General features: G+C 37.9%; 1 protein-coding gene across 7 annotated transcripts in view; it reads left to right on the forward strand.

Annotated features, from left to right (window-relative positions):
* The window catches only part of COA1 (cytochrome c oxidase assembly factor 1), an 85,875-nt gene that overhangs the window by 13,961 nt on the left and 50,450 nt on the right, over positions 1–21,464 (forward strand). For 4 of the 7 annotated variants that reach the window (XM_079931826.1, XM_079931828.1, XM_079931827.1 and 1 more), the window contains exon 2: positions 13,314–13,417. The exons of 2 other annotated variants lie outside the window; for them this stretch is intronic. In XM_079931826.1, coding sequence (XP_079787952.1) covers positions 13,396–13,417 — 22 coding nt within the window. In that variant the 5' untranslated portion in view covers positions 13,314–13,395. Of the gene's footprint in view, positions 1–13,313; positions 13,418–14,204; positions 14,371–21,464 lie in introns of all 7 variants that reach the window. One more of the 7 variants, XM_079931831.1, reaches the window with a different exon arrangement.

Genomic DNA, 21,464 nt, shown 5'->3' on the forward strand with positions numbered 1-21,464 from the left:
TTAAGTGGGGCGCCAAAGTCCCCTACTGTTATTGCACTGTTGTCTTTCTCCCTTTGTATGTGCTTAAGATATGTAGTTGCTCCATTGTTAGATGTGCATACACACACAAACACACATATCGTTGCTCTGTCCTCTTGGTGAATTGACCCCTTTGTCATTATATAGTAATAATCTTTGTCTCTTTTTTCAACTTTTGGGATAAAGTCTGTCTTCTCTGAAATAAATACAGCTACTTGTGCTCTCTTTTGGTTTCCATTTGTGTGGACTATCCCTTCTGTCCCTTCATTTTGAGACTATGTGTGTACCTAAAGCTGAAGTTTGTCTCTTACATGCGTCACACAGTTGGGTCTTGTTTTTTATTTGTGCAGCCACTCTGCACCTTTTGATTGGAAAATTTAATCCGTTTACATTAAGTAATTATTGATAGGTAGGGACTTATTAATGCTGTCTTACTGTTTTCTGGCTGTTTTCTAGTTTCCTTGTTCCTATCTTCTCCTGCTGTCTTCCTTTGTAAATTGATGATTTTCCATAGCTTGATTCCCTTCTCTTTATCTTTTCTTTACCTACTGCAGGGTTTTCTTCCTTTGTTAATATTAGGCTTATATACAACATCTGTAGATATAACAGTTTAATTTACACTGTTAACAGTTTAACTTTGAATACATACAAAAATGACCATTTTATCTCTCCATCATTTATGTTTTTGATGTCAGAATTTATAACTAGTTTACAAGTAACTGATGGTAGCTATAGTTATTTTTCATACTTTTGCCCTTTATATATGGAGTTAAGTGGTTAAAACACCAACATATTACAGTATTAAAATATTCTGAATTTGGTTATATACTTACTTTACCAGTCTGTTGTATATTTTCATGTTACTAATTAGCATCCTTTAATTTCAGCTTGTAGAACTCCTTTCAGCAGTTTTTGTAAGGCAGGTATGGTGGTGATGAACTCCAGCTTTTGTTTGCCTGGGAGCATCTTAATCTTTCTTTCATTTCTGAAGGACAACTTTGCTAGGTAATTTTGTTTGTTTGTTTTTAATTTTTGGCTGTGTTGGGTCTTCGTTGCTTTGTGCAGGCTTTCTCTAGTTGCGGCGAGCGGGGGCTACTCTTCGTTGCGGTGCATGGGCTTCTCATTGCAGTGGCTTCCCTTGTTGTGGAGCATAGGCTCTAGGTGCACGGGCTTCAGTAGTTGTGGCTCGCGGGCTCTAGAGCACAGGCTCAGTAGTTGTGGCACACTGGCTTAGTTGCTCCGCGGCATGTGAGATCTTCCTGCACCAGGGATCGAACCCGTGTCCCCTGCATTGGCAGGTGGATTCTTAACTGCTGCACTACCAGGGAAGTCCCTGCCAGGTAATATTCTTGATGGGAAGTTTTTTGTTCTTTCAGTACTTGTACTTGGGGTATATCTTACCCCCTATCCTGGCCTGTAGGTTTCTGTTGAGAAATCCACTGATTTTTTTATGGGAATTCCCTCATAAGTGAGGATTTTTTTTCCTCTTACTGCTTTTAAAATTCTTTGTCTTTGAATTTTAGACAGTTTTGAAATGTGTTTTGGAGAAAGACATTTAGGATTGAATCTTTTTGGGGAACTGTGAGTTTCATGAACTTGGACGTCCAAATCTCTCCTCAGATTTGTGAAATTCTCAGGCATTATTTCTTTAAATAAGCTTTCTGCCCTTTCTCCCTCTTTTCGCCTTCTGGGACTGCAGTAGTACATAGATTATTTCTCCTAATGGTGTCCCATAGTTCATATAGGCTTTCCTTATTCTTTTACATTCTTTTTCTGTGTTCTTCTCTGAATGGATAATTTAAACAGTCCTGCCTTCTACTTCACAGATTCATTCTGCTTGATTCATTTTTTTGATGTTCTCTGTTGTATTTTTCATTTCATTCATTGTATTCTTCAGCTCCAGAATTTGTTTGGTTCTTTTTAATTTCTGTCATTCTATTAAACTTGTCTTCTTTTAAAAAAAGTTTTGTTTCCTGATTTTATTGAATTGTCTTTCTGTGTTTTCTTGTAGCTCCCTGAACTTCCTTAAAACAACTACTTTGAATTCTTATTGTGTAAATTGCTGTTCTCCATTTCTTTGGGTTTGGCTACTAGAAAATATTGTTTCTTTTGTGTTGTTACATTTTCTTGAGTTTTCATATTCCTTGAAATCTTGCATTGTGTCTTCACATTTGAAGAAGCAGTCACCTCCTCCAGTCTTTACTGAGTGGCTTTTAGAAAGAAATACCTTCTGTCACCCATTAGGGATTCTGAGGCTTTCTCATACCTCTTCTATGCGTACACTTGCTCCACCTTCCTTGTACTCTCTTGTGGCAGAATTCTTAAGCTTGTATGCCTTCTCTTTGTCCTACAAAGCTCAGTGGGTGCTGACAGCCTCCCTTTTGCTTTCCCTAGGCCAGAGCTCAATGTTCAAGTTTGTGGTTTCTCCTAAATTGGCTTTCTAGGCATGCTCACTAGCCATCTGCAAAGGCTTGCTCTTGCTGCCATGGGGAGCATTCAGGGAGCTGTCTGTGGGTGGGAGGGTTTATGGGTGAGGCATGTGGGGTGCTGGGGGTGCCCAGGAGCCAGTTGTGGGGATGCACTGGAGAGGCATTCCCAGCAGCTCATGGGCAGACCTATAATAGAGTCCACAAAGTGGTTAGTATGATCTCTGTCACTTTGAGGTGTTCACTACTGACCCCTGGCAGTTCTTCTCTTAGCCGCTCACTGCCCTGAGCTCACAGCTCAGTATTCTGGAAGGGGCCAGAGAAATGGGCCTCATTGGCAGCGTCCCACACAGCTGGTGAAGCCGAGCACTCACATGTTCTCATGTTCCCCTGCAGGAGAAATCACTGGGCAAGAAGGGCTCTCTTGGCACTGAGCCCTGCCCCCTTGTGGGAGAGATGGTATGTTAAGTCAAACATTTCCTCTTACCCTCCTCACAGGGTAGTTTTGGTCTTTTTTGTTTCAACGGTGTGCTGGAACATCTCTCCTGGACTCCTGGATTTCTACAAAGGCTCTTTTGTCTGTGGGTGGTTATCATAATTGGTGTTCTTTGGGGAGATGACAGTAGAAAACTCCTGTTCTGCCGTTGTGACGATATCACTCTCTCCTAAAGTCTTTTATCATCCCGTGACTAATTCAGATAGAGATCATTTTTACATGTTTTTCTGATACATAATCTTGCCACAGTATATTGGTTCATAATAAGTGTGCATGGATTTATTACTGGATTTTTTTAGAAACAGAAAACCTTTGAAACTTTTATTATAACCTTATTGCAGAAAAATGATTCATTATGTATTTTTATGGTCACTCATTATTATTTAAAAAAACGTTATTTATTATAACCTTATTGCAGAAAAATGATTCATTATGTATTTTTATGGTCACTCATTTAAAAATAAGTGAAGTCTTATGAAAAATAGAGAATAACTTGTGATTTGGGAAAGTTCAGTTTCTTGTTTCCAAATCCCAAAGAATTTGGAAATAATATTGGGAAATAAAAGTCATAACTGTGATGGAAATAGAAGAATGAATGATTTATGCATACTGAATCTGGGGGCGTTGCCTCAGCCCCACTCCCACCCTCATCTCCATTTCTCTTCTAGGTTCATAGAATGCTGGTAGCCAATAGGCGATTGAAATGTTCTCAGGGGTTTCTAAGTAGCCCTGGAGAAAACACCTGACATGAATTTCTTTGAAGATCTAAATTACCAAGCCCCACCCACAAGTTCAATTATAAGCTTTTTAGTCCCCTGCTCTTAATCATAAGCAAACACCCAAGTATTACCAGTTATTTGAGGAAAGCCTCTTATATTGAAGATGGAAGATGGGAACTGAAACAAATAAACAGGGAAAAGCACTTGGAAGAAACTTTGCAAGGAGGAAAGAAAACTCTCCCCATTATTAATATAATACGAGAGATAAGAGATGAGGTGGAAGTAAAAAAAGGATTCTGTAAAAGGCATAATCAGACAACAAAGAAAAGAATTTAAAATATTATAGTAGAAATGAAATTTTAGGAGCACTGTAAGATAATGTTCAGGAAATCTCCCAAAAAGTAGAGTGAAAAGACACATGGAAAATAAAAGAGAGAACACTTAGCAAACTATTCCTGAATTTCAGTACCCATACCAAAAAGATCCAGATAAAAGAGGAGAAATGAGAAGGAGAAAATAATAAATAATTCAAGAAAGTTATCCAAAATTGAAGGTTAGAGTTTTCAGATTGAGTGTATCTACTGAGTGTCTGACTGAATAAGTGAAAATATACCCATGCTAAGATACATCATTAGGAAACTTCGAAACACTGGAAGGCAAAGGGATGATTCGAGAATGCAAAAAACACGTTATGTATAAAGAATTAGTATGCAAAAAACAGGTTATGTATAAAGGATAAGGAATCAGAATGGCTTTGGATTTTTATGCAGCAATCTGGAAATGAGAAAACAGTGGAGCAATGCCTTCAGAATTATGAAGGAAAATGATTTTGAACTTAGAAGTATGTACTCAGCCAAATTATGGCCAACTGGAATAAAGATATTTTCAGACATGCAAGGTCTGAAAATATTTACTTCTCTTGTCCCCTTTATTAAAAACTACTGGAGGGAATTCCCTGGCGGTCCAGTGATTAGGACTCTGCTTTCACTGCCGAGGGTGTGGGTTCGGTCCCTGCTTGGAGAACTAAGGTCCTGCAAGGCGTGTGGTATGGCCAAAAAAAAAAAAAAAGCTATTGGAGAATGAGAAATGAGAAACACCAATTGAGAGTAAATTAAGAAAAAGGAAGACAGTGGGGTATAGGAAACAGGAGATCCAAGAAGGAGGGAGATGAGGGGAATCCCCAGAGCTACTTTTAGGAGATTCCAAGGTGCTGGCTGTGTACTGTATATAGAGGGCAACCACTCCAGTTGGAGGGCTGTGAATCAGGACCTAGAAATGCAGAATTACCAAGGTGCTTGCTGTCACGGTTGTCTTTTTAACCTGAGGACAGAATACTCTGGTGAGCTTGATCCAGAATTTATCTGTTCTTAGCTTGTCTTGAATATGTACTATGGAAGTTCCAGCTTTCCCCTCATGCCCTGCAGTGTGACTCAGCTGAGGATACTTGTTTCACCTCTCAGATATATTCTGCTTTGACCTACTGCTAAGTTCTGGTGGGTGGCCATAGTGAGCTTAGAAACAAAAGATGAACAGAGCCTGCTCTCTCATCTGTATTTCTGTTTTAGGTTCAATGATACTAGCCTGCGTTACCCAGCTAGAAGGCTTGACTGTGGTTGACCTGTGTTTTCCAGGATTCATGTCTTTGCCTCATAACTTGGCCTCATAACTCATAACTTTTCCAGAGACGAATTCTCTTAGCTTTCTGGAAAGCTGAAACTGGACAGTGACACAGAGACTGTTCAGTTTATCTTTCCCTATCCTTCCTTACTGTCCTTCATCTATAGGGGTACCATGCCCTTGTGTATCTAGGTTTGTGATTTCTCTTAAGTTTTTAAAAACCAAAAATATATTGTTCAGGGATATATATATTTATATATGTATGTATGTATATGTGTATTAAAGGCAAAACTAATCTGAAAAGCAAGGGAGTGATTAACACAGAAGTCAGAAGTCAGGATAACAGTTACCTTAGGGGAGGGAAGAGGATGAGAACAGGGGGCTTCTAAGGTCCTGGTAAAGAACAGTGTTTAAAACAGGGGCAGTGGATATATGGGAGTTTATTGTATTAATTTCTTTTTATATGCATATATATATAGGATATGTGTTTGATACATATGAAATAGAAACTTTTTTTTTTTTAATTGAAATGTAATGGTACAGATGAACCGGTTTGCAGGGCAGAAATTGAGACACAGAGGTAGAGGACAAATGTATGGACACCAAGGGAGGAAGGTGGCCGGGGATGGGGTGGGGGTGGTACTGTGATGAACTGGGAGATTGGGATTGACATGTATACACTAATATGTATAAAATGGATAACTAATAAGAGCCTGCTGTATAAAAAAATAAAGTTAAATTAAAAAAAGGAATTTAGGAAAGATAGAATGAGATAGAGAGTGTAGGAGGTAGACTGCTTTGGGCAAAAATGGTGCGTTCTATATTGGGTCATTGTGTTTGTATTATCCTTGGAATGTTCAAATGGAGAATGATAGCCCTATCCTCTACATTTTTACAATGCATACCTTGTTGCTCCTTTAAACATTTATTTAATTCTGCCTTGTTTTATAGCCATTTGATATATTTGTTTCCCCAGTGACATTATAATCTCCTGAGGGAGGAAACTAAGTTTTACTCCTATTTATTTGTGTACACAATTAACACATAGTTTTTCAAAAAAAGCTATTTTTTAAATCTATCACTATTACATGATGGTACGCAATTCACTGACTTCTGGGCTTGATTCAGTTGATCTGTTTGCAAAGGCCCATTTCTTCCAACCTGCATCTCCTCTTACAATTTCATTTATAATACACCTGAGACTTTCACTTGATCTAATAAAGTGATCCTTACCAGGTGAAAGAAAAAAAAATGGAAATGTAGTTGACATATAGCAATTTATTGGTATTAGGTATACAACATGATTCAATATTTATATATATTGCAAAATGATCTACTCTCTTAGTGACTTTCAAATATGCAATACAGTATTATTAACTGTAGTCACCTTGCTGTACATTACAGCCCCATGAGTTATTTATTTTATAACTGGAAGTTTGTACCTATTGACCCCCCCCCCCTTTATCTATTTTGCCCACCCTCCACCCCCCACCCCCTGCCTCTGGCAGTCACCAATCTGTTCTTTGTATCTGTGAACTTCTTTTTTTGTTTTTTTGTTTTGGATTTCATATGTAAATGAGATCATATGGTATTTGTCTTTCTCTGTCTGACTTACTTCACTTAGTGTAATGCCATTAGAGTCCAACCATGTTTTTGCAAATGGCAAGATTTCCTTCTTTTATTTGGCTATATAATATTCGTGTGTGTGTGTGTGTGTGTGTGAGTGTGACGTTTTCTTTATCCATTCATCCATTGAGGAACACTTAGGTTGTTGCCATATGTTGACTGCTGTCATGTTGTTGACTGCTGTCATGTCATGTTGACTGTTGTTTCCAAATCATGCTGCAATAACATGGGGATGCATATACCTTTTTGAGTTAGTGTTTTCATTTTCTTTGGATAAATACGTAGAATTGGAATTGCTGGGTCATACGGTGGTTCTATTTTTAATTTTTTTGAGGAATCTGCATACCAGTTTCCATTGTGGCTGCACCAATTTACATTCCTACTGACTGTGCACTAGGGTTCCCTTTTCTCTTCATCCTCTCCAACACTTCTCTCTTGTCTCTTTGATAATAGCCATTCTAACTGTTGTGAGATGATATCTCACTGTGGTTTTGATTTGCATTTCCTTGATGATTAAGTGATGTTGAATATCTTTTCATGTGCCTGTTGGACATCTGTATGTCTTCTTTGGGAAAATGTCTATTCAGATTCTCTGCCCATTTTTTAAAATCAGATTGTGTGTTTTTGCTATTGTGTTATGAGTTCTTTATATATTTTGGATATTAACTCCGTATCAGATATATGATTTGGAATATTTTTTCCTTTTTGGCAGCTTGCCTTTTCATTTTGTTGATGATTTCTTTTGCTGTGCAGAAGCTTTTTAGTTTGATGTAGTCCCACTGTTTATTTTTGCCTTTGTTGCCTTTGCTTTTGGTGTCAAATGCAAACAGTCATCTCCAAGACAGATGTCAAGGAGTTTACCACCTATGTTTTCTTCTAGGAGTTTTATGGTTTCAGTTCTTACATTCAATTCTTTAGTCATTTTTAGTTGACTTTTGTGTTATGTAAGATAGTGTTCCAGTTTCATTGTTTTTACATGTGGTTGATCAGTTTTCCCAACACCATTTATTGAAGAGACTGTTCTATTCCCACTGCATATACTTGGCACCTTTGTTGTAAGATAACTGACCATATATTCATGAGTTTATTTCTGCATTCTGTATTCTGTTCCTTTGATCTATGTGTCTGTTTTTATGCCAGTACCATACTGTTCTGATTACAGTAGTTTTGTAATATGATTTGAAATTAGGGAGCATGATGCCTCTAGCTTTGTTCTTAAGATTTTTGTCTATTTGTTCCATAGGAATCTTAGGATTATTTTTTCTATGTCTGTGAAAAATTCCATTGGAATTTTGATAGGGATTGCATTGAATCTGTAGATTGCTTTGGTTAGTATGGACATTTTAACAATATTAATTTTTCCAGTCAGTGAACATGGGATATTATTTCATTCCATTCTATTACTTCATCTTCTACAGTTTCTTTCATCAATGTCTTAGATTGTTTTCAGTCCACAGGTCTTTCACCTTCTTGGTTAAATTGACTCCTAGGTATTTATTCTTTTTAATGCAATTGTAAATGGGATTGTTTTCTGAATTTCTTTCTCATATTTTGTTATTAGTGTATAGAAACCAATAGATTTTTTTCTATTATTGGTTTTGTATTCTGGAACTTTACTGAATTTGTTTCTTAGTTTTAACAGTGTTTTGGTGGAGTCTTTAGGGTTTTCTCTATATAATATCATGTCAGCTGCAAAAAGTAACAGTTTTACTTTCTGATTTACCTTTTTGATTTGGATGCCTTTTCTTTTTCTTGCTCTGTGTAGGAGTTCTAATACTCTGTTGAATAAAAGCGGCTAGAGTGGGCATCCTTGCCTTGTTCCTGATCTTTGGCGAAAAGCTTTCAGTATTTCACCATGAATATAATGTTAGCTGTTGGCTTTTCATATATGGCCTTTATTATGTTGAGGTACATTCCTTCTTTACCCATTTCATTGAGAGTTTTCTTTTTTTTATCATAAATGGGTGTGGAATTTTGTCAGATGATTTTTCTGCATCTATTAAGATGATCATAAGATTTTTATCTTTCATTTTGTTAATGTGGTATATCCCATTGATTGATTTGTGGATGTTGAAACATCCTTGCAGCCCTGGAATAAATCCCACTTGATCATGGTGTATGATCCTTTTAATGGATTGTTGAGTTGGTTTGCTAATATTTTGTTGAGGAGTTTTGAATCTGTGTTCATCAGGGATTTTCACCTGTAATTATCATTTTTTATAATGTCCTTGTCTGGTTTTGGTGTCAGGGTAATGCTGGTCCGTAAAATGAGTTTGGAAGTGTGCTCTTCTCTTTGATTTTTTTTGGGACTAGTTTGAGAAGGATTGGTATTGTTTAAATGTTTTGTAAAATTCACCAGTGAAGCCATCTGGTTCTGAACTTTTGTTTGTTGGGAGGTTTTTGGTTATTATTTCAGTCTTCTAATTAGCAGTCAGTCTGTTCAGTTTTCTATTGATATTTCTTCATGGCTCAGTCTCGTAAGGTTTATGTTTCTAGGAATTTGTCCATTCCTTGTAGGTTGTTCAATTTGTTGGTATATAATTGTTCATAGTAGTCTTATTATCCTTTGTGTTTCTGTGGTGTCAGTTTTAATATCTTCTCTTTAATTTCTGATTATATTTATCTGAGTTCTCTCTCCTTTGTTCTTGGTGAGTCTAGCTAAGGTTTGTCAGTTTTGTTTATCTTTTAACAAAAGCAGCTTTTGGATGCATTGATCTTTTCTGTTCTCATTTTAGTCTCTACTTCATTTATTTCTGTGCTGATCTTTGTTATTTCCTTCTTTCTGCTAACTTTATGCTTCATTTGTTCTTCTTTTTCTAGTTCCTTCAGGTGTCTTGTTAGATTCTTGGAGATTTTTCTTGTTTCTTGATGTAGGCATTTATTGCTATGGACTTCCTTCTTAGAACTACTTTTGCTGCATCCTGTAAGTTTTGATAAATTGTATTTCCGTTTTCATTGTCTCAAGGTCATTTGAGTTCTCTTTTGATTTCTTCTTTGACCATTGGTTACTTAGTAGCATGTTGTTTAATCTCCACAAATATGTGAATTTTCCAGTTTTCTTCATGTAATTGATTTGTGGTTTCATAGCTTTGTGGTCAGAAAAGATGCTTGATGTGATTTCAGTCTTTTTAATTTTTTAAAGACTTGGTTGAGGCCTAACATATGATCTATCCTGGAGAATGTTCCAGTGCCACTTGAGAAGAATGTGTATTGTGTTGCTTTTGGATGGATATCCTGTATATGTCTGTAAGTCCATCTGGTCAGCGTGTCATTTAAGGCCAATGTTTCCTATTGATTATCTGTCTAGATGATCTATCTGTTGGTGAAAGTGTGGTATTAACAGTCCCTACTATTAAAGTACTGCTGTCTATTTCTCCCTTAGGTCTGTTAATGTTTGCTTTATATATTTATGTGCTCTTGTGGTGGGAGCACATAAGTATTTACACATGTATCCTCTTGTTTTATTGACCCCTTTATCGTTATGTAATGGCCTTCTTTATTTCTTACTACAATCTTTGTCTTAATGCCTATTTTGTCTAAGTATGGCTACCCCAGGTTTCTTTTAGTTTCCATTTGCATGGATTATCTTTTTTTCATCCCTTCACTTTTAGTCTGTGTTTGTTCTCATATCTGAAGTGAGTCTCTTGTAGGCAGCATTTAGATAGTTTTTTTTTTTAATCAGTTCAGCCACTGTCTTGATTGGAGAATTTAGTCCATTTACATTTAAAGTAATTGTTGATAGGTATGTGCTTATTGCCATTTTGTTAATTGATTTCTGGCTGTTTTTAGAAACATTTAAAAAATCAGATTTCTAGGCCCCATCTTCAGACCCAATGAAATAGAAACTTTGTAAATAATTTCCAGGACTCTACATTATAAATCTTACTCTTAGATAAAAGTTGTTACTCTGATTGAGTAAGTGTATTGCTCAGTATTACTAATGTGGTCTAAAGAGTACAGAATGAAGCAGATCCATTTCTTCCCTACTTGTAGTTACAATCCTCTTATGTATGTAAGAAAATTATTTTCTTCTGCCCAGTTATATCAAGGTGTATCATAATGATCCCTTATCTTTTCATGAGTCTGTAATACCTAGTTGTTTAAAAATTTTATTGAAGTATAGTTGATTTACACTGTGGTGTTTAATTTCTGCTTTACAGCAAAGTGACTCAGTTATACACGTATATATTCTTTTCCATTATGGTTTATCACAGGATATTGAATATAATTCCCTGAGCTATACAGTAGGATCTTGTTGTTTATACATGTAATACCTAGTTTTTTGTTTGTTTGTTTTTTGGTGGTATGCAGGCCTCTCAATGTTGTGGCCTCTCCCGTTGCGGAGCACAGGCTCCGGACGTGCAGGCTCAGTGGCCATGGCCCACGGGCCCAGCCGCTCTGTGGCATGTGGGATCCTCCTGGACCGGGGCACGAACCCGCGTCCCCTGCATCGGCAGGTGGACTCTCAACTACTGAGCCACCAGGGATGCCCAATACCTAGTTATAATTTGTGTCAGAATATGTTAAAAACCAAATCCCAAGATTTCTGCTGTCACTGTAGTGGGATTGTAAAAAGTGTGGGGTTAGCTATTACATGGTTTCTAACATAGATTAAAGATCTAAACATCTTTTTTTCTTTTTTTTTAAGCTTACAGTGCCAGCATTTAAGGGGGAAAAAAGGCAGAAAACCCCAAGCAAACAAATGTAGTATTGTTTTCAAAGGTGACTTTCCTAGGGGCAGTAATGTCAAAAGGCTCCCATGTGACTTACTACATTCAGTTACAGTGAAATTCTGACAGCTGCCTGGCTCTTGTTTTCCAGTCACTTGTATATTTGCCAGTGGAAAAGCTAGTTTTTCAGCTCAGCTGTGAAATAGATATCACATGGTTATTAGCAGTTTGTTATGGTGGAAAGGACTTAGCAACTGAAGGTTTCAGTTAAGATCTGATATCCTGTACTTTCTTTCCTGTTCCTATTTTTTTTTTAATTTGTAATTTGGGGCAGCAGTAATACCTGCTAGAGTTGGCAGGATGAGATGAGATAATTTATGTCAAGCACTTACCACAGTGCCTAGTTGCTAAAGAAATATTAATTCATAGAGTATTAATTCTGTGAGTACCCTTTGCTCAAGCCAGACATTTGGGATCTATCCATTTCATCTCCTTAATAGCGCTAGAACGGGAGTGAGACATGACCCACATTTTATAACAATCGGGCTTTAAGCAGGCAGTAACTAAATCAATCCTTCAGGACATCAAGTTCTCTTGTACCTTTATTAGTAGTAATCACTGTTAGTTTCTTAGAACTCTAAAAAAATTGTAGTAATTTTCACTTCTATTGGCAGAATTGGTATTTTAGGAGGCAGTATAGGAAAATATGTGGCCTTAGAGTATGTGAAGTTTTCTTAAAGAGCACACAAAAAGTATTAACTACAAAAGAAAAATTATAAACTGGATTTTATTAAAATCAAGAATTTCTGTTCATCACAAATCACCTTTAAAGAGAGTGAAAGGGCAAGCCACAGAGTGGGAGAAGATATTTGCAGCAGTCTGACAAAGAGCTCTTCCATCTGGGCTGAGACGTGTACAAGTCTCAACTTCCTCGGTGGCCTCTTGGCTCCATTTTAGAGAGCTCTGTTAGCAATACCGACTTCATTTTGATTTTCTTTTCACAGGGTTTGTGGAATGAATAAAGGCATGGTAGGATTTAGAATACTGAGGGAACAGGCCTGGGGGTGTGCTCTGCAGCCGAGAGGCTTCCTGGGTGAGCAGTGAGACTGTGTGGGCACATGGTGGCAGGAGAGCAGTGGGGGTGCCTGGTTTGGGATCCCCAGAGCAGACTTGGACTTGAACCTGGGCTCTCTCATTTCTTGGCTGTGTGTTTTTGCCTCATCTCTAAAATAGGGATAGTTATAGAACACACCATACAGGGCTGGGATTAGTGAGATGACGTAGACTAGTACTTGCCCACAGGGGGTCTTCATTGTGGTAGTATCGTCACTGTTGGAGTTACGGTTCCTTGGAGGTGAGGGGTGGCTGTGCCAGTAGGGTGGGGGTAGGGGTCACTGCAGACCAGTGAGAAAAAGACACCCCAATAGAAAAATGAGTGAGAGACTTGAGCAGCTGCTTCACCAAAAAGATGGCCAGACGTCCAGTAAAAATAAGAAAAGGTGCTCAAGACCACAAGTCATTAGAGAAATGCAAACTAAAACCCTAATGGCATGTAACTACTACACACCTACCAGAACACTAAATTAAAAGGACTAACAATAGTTTGTAGGAATATGGGCAAGGAAATTCTCATACACTGTTGCTGGAATATAAATCGGTACAACCACTTGGGTAAATTAGTTGGCAGTGTTGAAGCTGAACGTATGTATACGTTATGACCCTGCTGTTCCACTCCGCACAGGAATGGTACAACCCAGTGGTATGTATGTGAATGCTTATAGCAGCATTATTTGGTCTCGCTTCATATTGGGGAGGTGTGGAGAATGTGCATCTGTGATATAGTAGGTAAGTAAATTATTATATGTTCCTGCCTAGAAATAAAATACTGTAAACGAAAATGAACAAACTCAGCTCACACAACAAAATGGATGTATCTCAAAAACATAATATTGAGCAAAAGAACCCACATGCTAAAGGATATATACTGTATGATCTCAGTGTTGGAGAGGAAGGAGGGGTTAATGATCGGGTGGATCAGCAGGGGACTCGTGGTACTGGCAGTGCTCTATTTCTACACCTCCATGGTGGCTACATGATGCTTGCTTGTCCTGATTTACTGAGCGGAACTTTTATGTTCTGGGTGCTTTTCTTCTTGTGTTCAGCTGCAATAGAAAAATAAGAAAAGAACTACGCAGCTTTATAATGCCCAGTAAATATTCAATACGAGATTGTCCTTCTTACCTCTCCATCTCATTTGTTAGCATTTGCATATGTCCTTTGAATAATGATTAATTTGGGGCTTGGTGATATAAATTTGAACTCTTTAAAGATTAGATAGGGGCCATTTTAGCCAGCACACATATAGAAAGTGACTTTGCCCTTGAAAATTCAGATGCTCCAAGTTTTTGTGTGACCTACAAACAGTGTAATTTTTTTTTAAAGATGACAAGTACAATGAAACTCTTATGACACATTTGTTGTTTTAGTTTTCATTGTAGAAAAGTCTTAATTGTAAACAGTGGAAGCTGTCACTTTTGGGGGTATTTTTTCTATTGTTTCAAACCTTATTTTTTGTTGTTGTTGTGGTATGCGGGTCTCTCACTGTTGTGGCGTCTCCCGTTGCGGAGCACAGGCTCTGGACGCGCAGGCTCAGCGGCCATGGCTCACAGGCCCAGCCGCTCCGCGGCATGTGGGATCTTCCCGGACCGGGGCACGAACCTGCGTCCCCAGCATCGGCAGGCGGACTCTCAACCACTGCGCCACCAGGGAAGCCCAGAAACCTATTTTTAACCCAGGAGGTTTGTGGTTTTATAAAAGTTATATACATTCTGTTAAATTTAAGAAGTTTTAATATATTTATTTTTCAAATTGCAAATAGAATATTGTTTTCAAATTTCTTCTAATTGCTGAGTATTTACAAAAACGTTGGCTTTTATGATTATCATTTATGTCACACTTGATTAACCTCATTGATTCTTTGGTAATGGTTTTGAGTAATTTCTTTGTTTTATCTTCCTATACAGTCATATCAGCTATATCAATTAGTATTAATAATGGTGATATTAAAAAATCTTTTCCTCTTTTTAAAAAATATCTTATTGCACACCAGTATTCCTAATACAGTTAAATGGTCATTCTTACCTAGTCCTATCCCCTCTCCCCTCATACTTTTTTAAATAAGTAAAATTTCTCTATTTTCTCCACTAATTTAAGTGGCATTCTTTTCTAGGTTATGCGTTAACCCTTGAATTCTTAGGAAGCCTCATAGAATAAATAAGGGGCTCAAAGCAGAATTTAAACAGGTTCAAGGTATAGAGAATAAAGGGTCACTGAAGATTCTAATATTACTGCATGCATTTTTAGCTTTCGAATCAAAATACTCTAAGCATTTGTATAAAAGAGGTTTTCAGTAATATAAAAGATGAAATTTTTTCTCTACTTTTATTTGTTAGTTACTAAAAGAGTTTTTGCACTTTATTCCTTAAAAATAATTTAGTGGTAAAGAAGTATTTTAACCTTTTATGAAAAGGATTCTTCATAGTCATATATTGTTCTGAGTCTACATAAGCTTTTTGGTTTTGTTTGTAGCTTTCTTTCGTAGAAATGAAAATAGGTAAGGTAGGCAGGATGTATCGGCCTAATAAACTCATTACTGCTGTTGATAAAATGATACGTTAGTCCATATTATAATTTCTTCGAGGCGGGGGACGCCTCTGAGTCTAGGATAACCTGAGAAGTACTTCTTTACAGAGTACCTAGTAGAGAGGTATTTGTTCTGGGTGCAGAAGCCAATGTTGCTATGGCTTCATTTTCTTAACTTACTACATTTGTAAGCTGTAAAGAACATTAGCTGTCCCATTTTTTAAAATGGAACTACTGTAATAAAATACAGCAAGATCAGTATGAGCTTGAGTGTTAAACTATAAATTTAAGTTTTTTTCTTCCCCTCATTTACGTTCAGGGATCATCCTGCATTTTGGGAACACTTACCACGGCTTCTCTGCTAGTTATTTTCTCTGATGTTACCAGAAATTATATTTGCAGTCTGAGGACAGAATTCGTTAGAATGTGGGTCTAAAGAATTTTTCAGAGGCTTGCATTTTTTGTTCTTTTATTATGGAAAATTTCATACATAGACAAAATTAGGGTAACATACAGCCATGTATCTATGGCTCAAATTGAACAACTCCAAAAGCATTAATTTACACTGATGTTGGAATGTTATTACTGATTTGAGGTTTTACATTACGTATTATGGTCCATACTTCCTTCTCCAATTTAAAGAATAAATGGGCCACCAGATGAGGCTAAATATGCTAAATATTTAGAGCCTAGTTTGGACAAGATCCAGCAGAATCAGAGAGCGTCCGGGATTTGCTGGCATAGTCTTTGAGTTTTGTTTAGTGAGGGACACTAAAGAGGCAGAAGTTAAGTTTTCCCTTGCCCTTTAAGTGCTTACAAAGTGATGTTAAATATTGATATATAAATATATTTATAATCCTTAATGTAGATCTACCAGATGAAGAATCAAAAGGGCAGACCAAAAATGTACCTAAAGTAGTCCCATGCCCCGGCATTTGTGTATTTGGAAAGTCAGGCTGACTCTAATCACGCCCCAGGAATTCCCCACCTCCTGCCCAATTTCTCTTTCAACTTATTTCTCAAATGCCTTTGGCCAGGACTTCTAAGATAGTCCTCATTCTGAAGTGATAGCATGTATGTTATGCTAATTAGGAATTGGGATGTTAACAGCATTCTAAATAGCTGTGGTATTACTTGTAAGATATCAGATAAGCTTCTCTCCAGGACATAATGAATCAGTTAAAACATTTCTAACAGAATTGTTTAAAATTTCCTTTTTGTGACAGTGTGACAGTGGTGCTGTCTGTGGTATCTTTCAAGATTGGAAACTGTATTAGGAGCGAATATAAAACACACCCATGCTAATTAGTACTTAGAGAAAAAAATTTTCACTTTTTTTTTAAAAACAAATAATAAGTTGACTCTGCAAAGCCCACGGTTCCCTTTACACAGACATAATTAACTCTGTAATTAATAAAGTGAATTAAGAACTTTAAATTATAATAAGTACCTCGGTTACATCCAGAAAGGTGCATTGACTGTCTCCTTTCATGACAGGATGAACTATGCACTCCCCATTCTTCCTGTAAAATTTACCAAGCGAAGGGGTATGTGTGACTTCTGCGTTTGATCCTAGTGTATCAGAGAGTTTGATCCTAGTGTATCAGAGTGCAGGATTCACCTTTAAGGGTTCGTTCTTCTGAGTGTCTCAGTGTCTTCACCTCCCACTCCTATAATTTGATGAAGGCAGTCAAGATATAATTGTAGCTTTTCTAACCTGTGCTGCTGTTGAGTTTTCCCAAGCTCTAGATGCCTCTTCAGTGTAAATAAGCCCCGGCGGAATTTGAAACTTTCTGGTGGACAATTGCAAAAACATTTAAGCTAATATAAAGCGGTCGTGGTGGTGAGGGCATCTGACTTTAAAACGTGCAGACGCTTTTCAGAATGGATCTATCAGCCCTCATACAGACGGAACATTTGTGTGGTAGAAGTGTGTGCTTGGTGTACCCTCCAAGCAATATCTCCTTGTGAAGATTAGTTATTTAATCGGTAATGGCTGATAACGGGCTTTTAAAAGCACATCCTAATTTAGATTAGTGTCCTTGGAAACCAAGTACCCAACGAAGTACGAATCACAAGTATGGCAAGCTATTGATTCACATCACGTAGCCACTAACACAATTTATACAAAGAATTAGAAAAATAGAGTTGTTCTTGTGCTAGTTGCCTCATCATTTTCAGCTCATGGCTGCCTAGTGAATCAACTCTAAACCTTCACTCTGGTTATAAAGCAGGTTTTGCATTGCCTTTTGTCCTGTGATTCTCAAAGGTTCTGTGTAAATGTTAGTGGGTGGCAAGTATTCAGTACAGGGTATTACAGCAAGGAAACCATAGCACGGAGAGGTTTGTCATTTATACCAGTCAGCTGGGTTTATGCCTTTGCTTCTGCAAATTGTGTATGAGTTTTCACGTTTGAGATTTTTAAAAACAGTCTTGCTTATGAGAGCAAGTTGGTTGTGTTGCTGTCAGTGAAATTAACCTGTCTGATTTATCTAAGGGCTAAACATTAGTTTTTCATGTTATATGTGATTCCACAACTTTCGTTTTGACCTTGCAATCATGAGTTTTTCTAAAGATTATGCTTTAATGTTTCTGGATTTTTATCCTGTATTATTCTAATTAATAAGTGATCTTGAGAATTTTTCTTCTGAGTTCAAGTTACATAGGCACTTTCTAATTTTGGTAGAAGGTCTGAGAAAACAGAAGAGATCTCACCGGTCCTACTGTAATTCAGGAGCCTAAGGCTCTAAGTGAAAGAGCAGTTATCTACCTTTACATCAGTCATCTGTACCAACTGGTGATTTTAGAAACTCACATGGGTCTTGGTGCCGATTGCTGTGTCTGCTTCAAATTGCATTTCCACTTCACAACCCTCCCTAGGGGTGTATTTATGTGGTAGTGTTTACAGATGATTAATATTTAAATAGAAATATGCCACTCGAAGGTCTTTTCAAGGAAAGGAAGCTGAGGTGCAAGAGTGAGTGTGCTGGCAGCCAACCCTCTTCTTGTGGAATTCCAGAATTTTCAGAGAAGCCTTGGCAGCCTTACCATTCATTTCAATTAGAAGAAGCTGGCCATTGTTATTCACGAAGTTTGGAAATAGGAAATTTTAATTATATAAGTTTTCTTAGAATGTAATGTACTTGGTTAAAATTATGAATATTTTAAGATTACAGAAGAGTTTAGAGAATAACTTAACAAATACCCATATAGCTGTCATCTACTTCTGTCAAATTCCAATATTTTCCCAAACTTTACGGGCTTTTCTTTTTTAAGAAATAAAACAAAATAGGTACAGTTGAAGCACCCTGTATAATCCTCCCTGATTCTGTTTTTCTTTTTCCCTTCCTCCTCACAGGTAACCACTGTCCTGATATATATTATTATATAGAAGTATAGTTACATACAAGATTGGTTCATTTTCTGTGTTTTCAATTACATATATTCAATTATATGTGTGTGTGTATATGTATGTGTGTGTGTGTGTGTGTGTATATATATATATATATATACACACACACACACACATACATATACACACACACAGAGCATCATATTATAATACCATTCTGCAAGTTGCTTTTCATTCGTTCAGCATATTAACAAGCATGTTGATATTTGTAGGTTGGTCATTAATCATTTAGCTGTTATATAGTACTCTATTATATGTATCTATTATAATTTATACATTTCCTGTTGGTAGGTATTTAGATTTCTGGTTGTTTTGCATTTACAAACAACATGGAAGTGAGTATTCTTGCAGAGATCTTCTTGTGCACTTGTAAGAGAGTTGCTATGGGCCCTAGGGTCTAGGATATATACATAGAAGTGTAATTGCTGGGTTGAAGGGTATATGCATCTTCAGCTTTACTAGATATTGCCAAATTGTTCTTTAAAGTACTTGCATTATACTCCCACCACTGGTGTATAAAAGTTTCTGTTCCATGCTTCAATCATTCTTGGTTTTATCAGACTTAAATTCTTGGCATATGATCGGTAGGTAATGACTTTTCATATTGCTCTAATTTGCACTTTACTAATTATTAATGAGCATAAGTACCATTCATTCACACAACGGATGAACTGAGTACTGCTAAGTCCCGTGTGCTTACATTCTAGTAAATGGAGGCAGAAAATGAATAGACAGGAAAATACACAGTATCTTAGATGGTAATAAGTGCTGTGGAGAGAGAGAAGAGAGCAAGTACCTTGTGGTTCACTGGAGGAAGAACATTCCAGGCAGAGAGGATAACAAATGAGAAGATCCTTGTGTGTGACATGTTCACAGAATCACAAGGAAGCCAGGGCAGCTGAAATAGAGTAAGCAAGGGGGTAGTAGGAGGTGAGGTGAGAGAATGAATAGTGAGCCTCATAGGCCATTATGGAGACTTTGTCTTTTACCTTGAATGTGATTGCCATCTGAAATGTGAGGATTTTGAACAGAGGAGAGACATCATCTCATTTAGGCTTTAAAAGGATCATAGAGTGTTGTGGTGCTGAGAGGAGACTGTAAGAGAGGCTAATGGGAGAAACAAGGAGACTAATTAGGGAGTCGTTATAATTCAAGCAAGATGATGGTGACTTAGTCCAGGGTAGAGATGAAGGTGATGAAAAGTGTTCACAGTCTGGATATATTTGTAAGCAGAGTCAACAAGGTATGCCGATATTTTATATGTGGGATGTGAGAGAAAATGTACGAAAGTTTTTGGCCAGGACAGTGGGAAGGTTAGAGTTGCCATTCATTGAAAGAGATTCCTGGGAGAATCAGGTTTGGGGAGAAGAGAGAATTCAGGAGTTTGATTTTGGGCAAGCAAGTTCTAGATGCCTCCTTAGCATTTAGGTTAAGATGTTGATGAGGAAGGTAGATACATGAGTCTGGAATATGAAGACGTCTGAGCTAGAGGCAAGGATGTCAGCATAGAGGAGGGGTTTAAGCTGTGAGATTGGATGAAGGGATGAATGTGGAGATAGAAAAGAAGTCCGAGAAGATCCCTGGGTCAGCCCAATGTTCAGAGGTCAGAAAGATGACGCTTACCAACAAGAGAGACTGAAAATGAGTGCTCGGTTGGGAGGAGGAGAACCAGAACAAGTAGTGCCCTAGAAGCCTAGTTTGGAATCTGTTTCAAAGAAGGATTGGTTGGTGATGTCAGATATGCTCTGATAGATCAAGTAAAGTGAGTGCTGAGACTTGACCGTTGGTTTTAACAATATGGAGGTCATTAAAGACTTTCACAGGAGCTTTTACTGTGGAGTAGTGAGGAGATAAAGACTAGGTTGGTGGGGCTTCCCTGGTGGCGCAGTGGTTAAGAATCTGCCTGCCAGTGCAGGGCACACAGGTTCAAACCCTGGTCTGGGGAGATCCCACATGCCATGGAGCAGCTAAGCCCATGTCCCACAACTACTGAGCCTGTGCTCTAGAGCCCGTGAGCCACAACTACTGAGCCCACATGCCACAACTACTGAAGCCCGTGCGCCTAGAGCCTGTGCTCGGGAACGAGAGAAGCCACTGCGGTGAGAAGCCTATGTGCTGCAACGAAAGAGTAACCCCTGCCCGCTGCAACTAGAGAAAGCCTGTGCACAGCAATGAAGACCCAACGCAGCCAAAAAAAAAAAAAAGAGTAGGTTGGTATACCCTCAGAGAATGGGAAGACAGGATTTGGAGATAGCAAAAATAGACACCTCTTTTGAAGAATTTCTCTCCACAGCAGAGTAGAGAAATGGGACTGTTGCTAGAAGAAGACACGGGATTAAGAAAGTTTTTTCAAAGATAGGGGCTGTTATAGCGTGTTTGATGCTGATATGAGTGATACAGTACAGAGGGAGAAATTGATGATGTATGAGAGAGGGAGAATTGCCGGAATGAGGTTGAGCAGATGAAAGGAGATGGGATCTAGCATACAGTGGAGGGACTGGTTTTAATAGGAGCACATCCATGGTGGCAAAGGGAAGGCAAGAGTACTTTGGCACAAATGTAGGTAAACTGATAGATTCTGACTGCTTTTATTTTCTCAGTGAATTAAGAAGCCTTGGGGGGGAAGGAGGTGTAGAAGTGAGATGAGAGGAAAAGGTGTGATCTAATCATTCAGGACAATAGAGAAATTGTCTATGATTACAAGGCCGCAGCATGGCCCACTTGGAGTCAGTGGTCATTGGTATATAGTGAGGTCAGTCAGCAGAGTTAAACAATTCACCTGTGCAGATAAGGTGGAGGTAGGATTTATCTAGGATTGGGGTTTGCCTGGTGATAATG

Source organism: Stenella coeruleoalba (assembly GCF_951394435.1).
Source record: "Stenella coeruleoalba genome assembly, chromosome: 9".
NCBI lineage: Eukaryota > Metazoa > Chordata > Mammalia > Artiodactyla > Delphinidae > Stenella > Stenella coeruleoalba.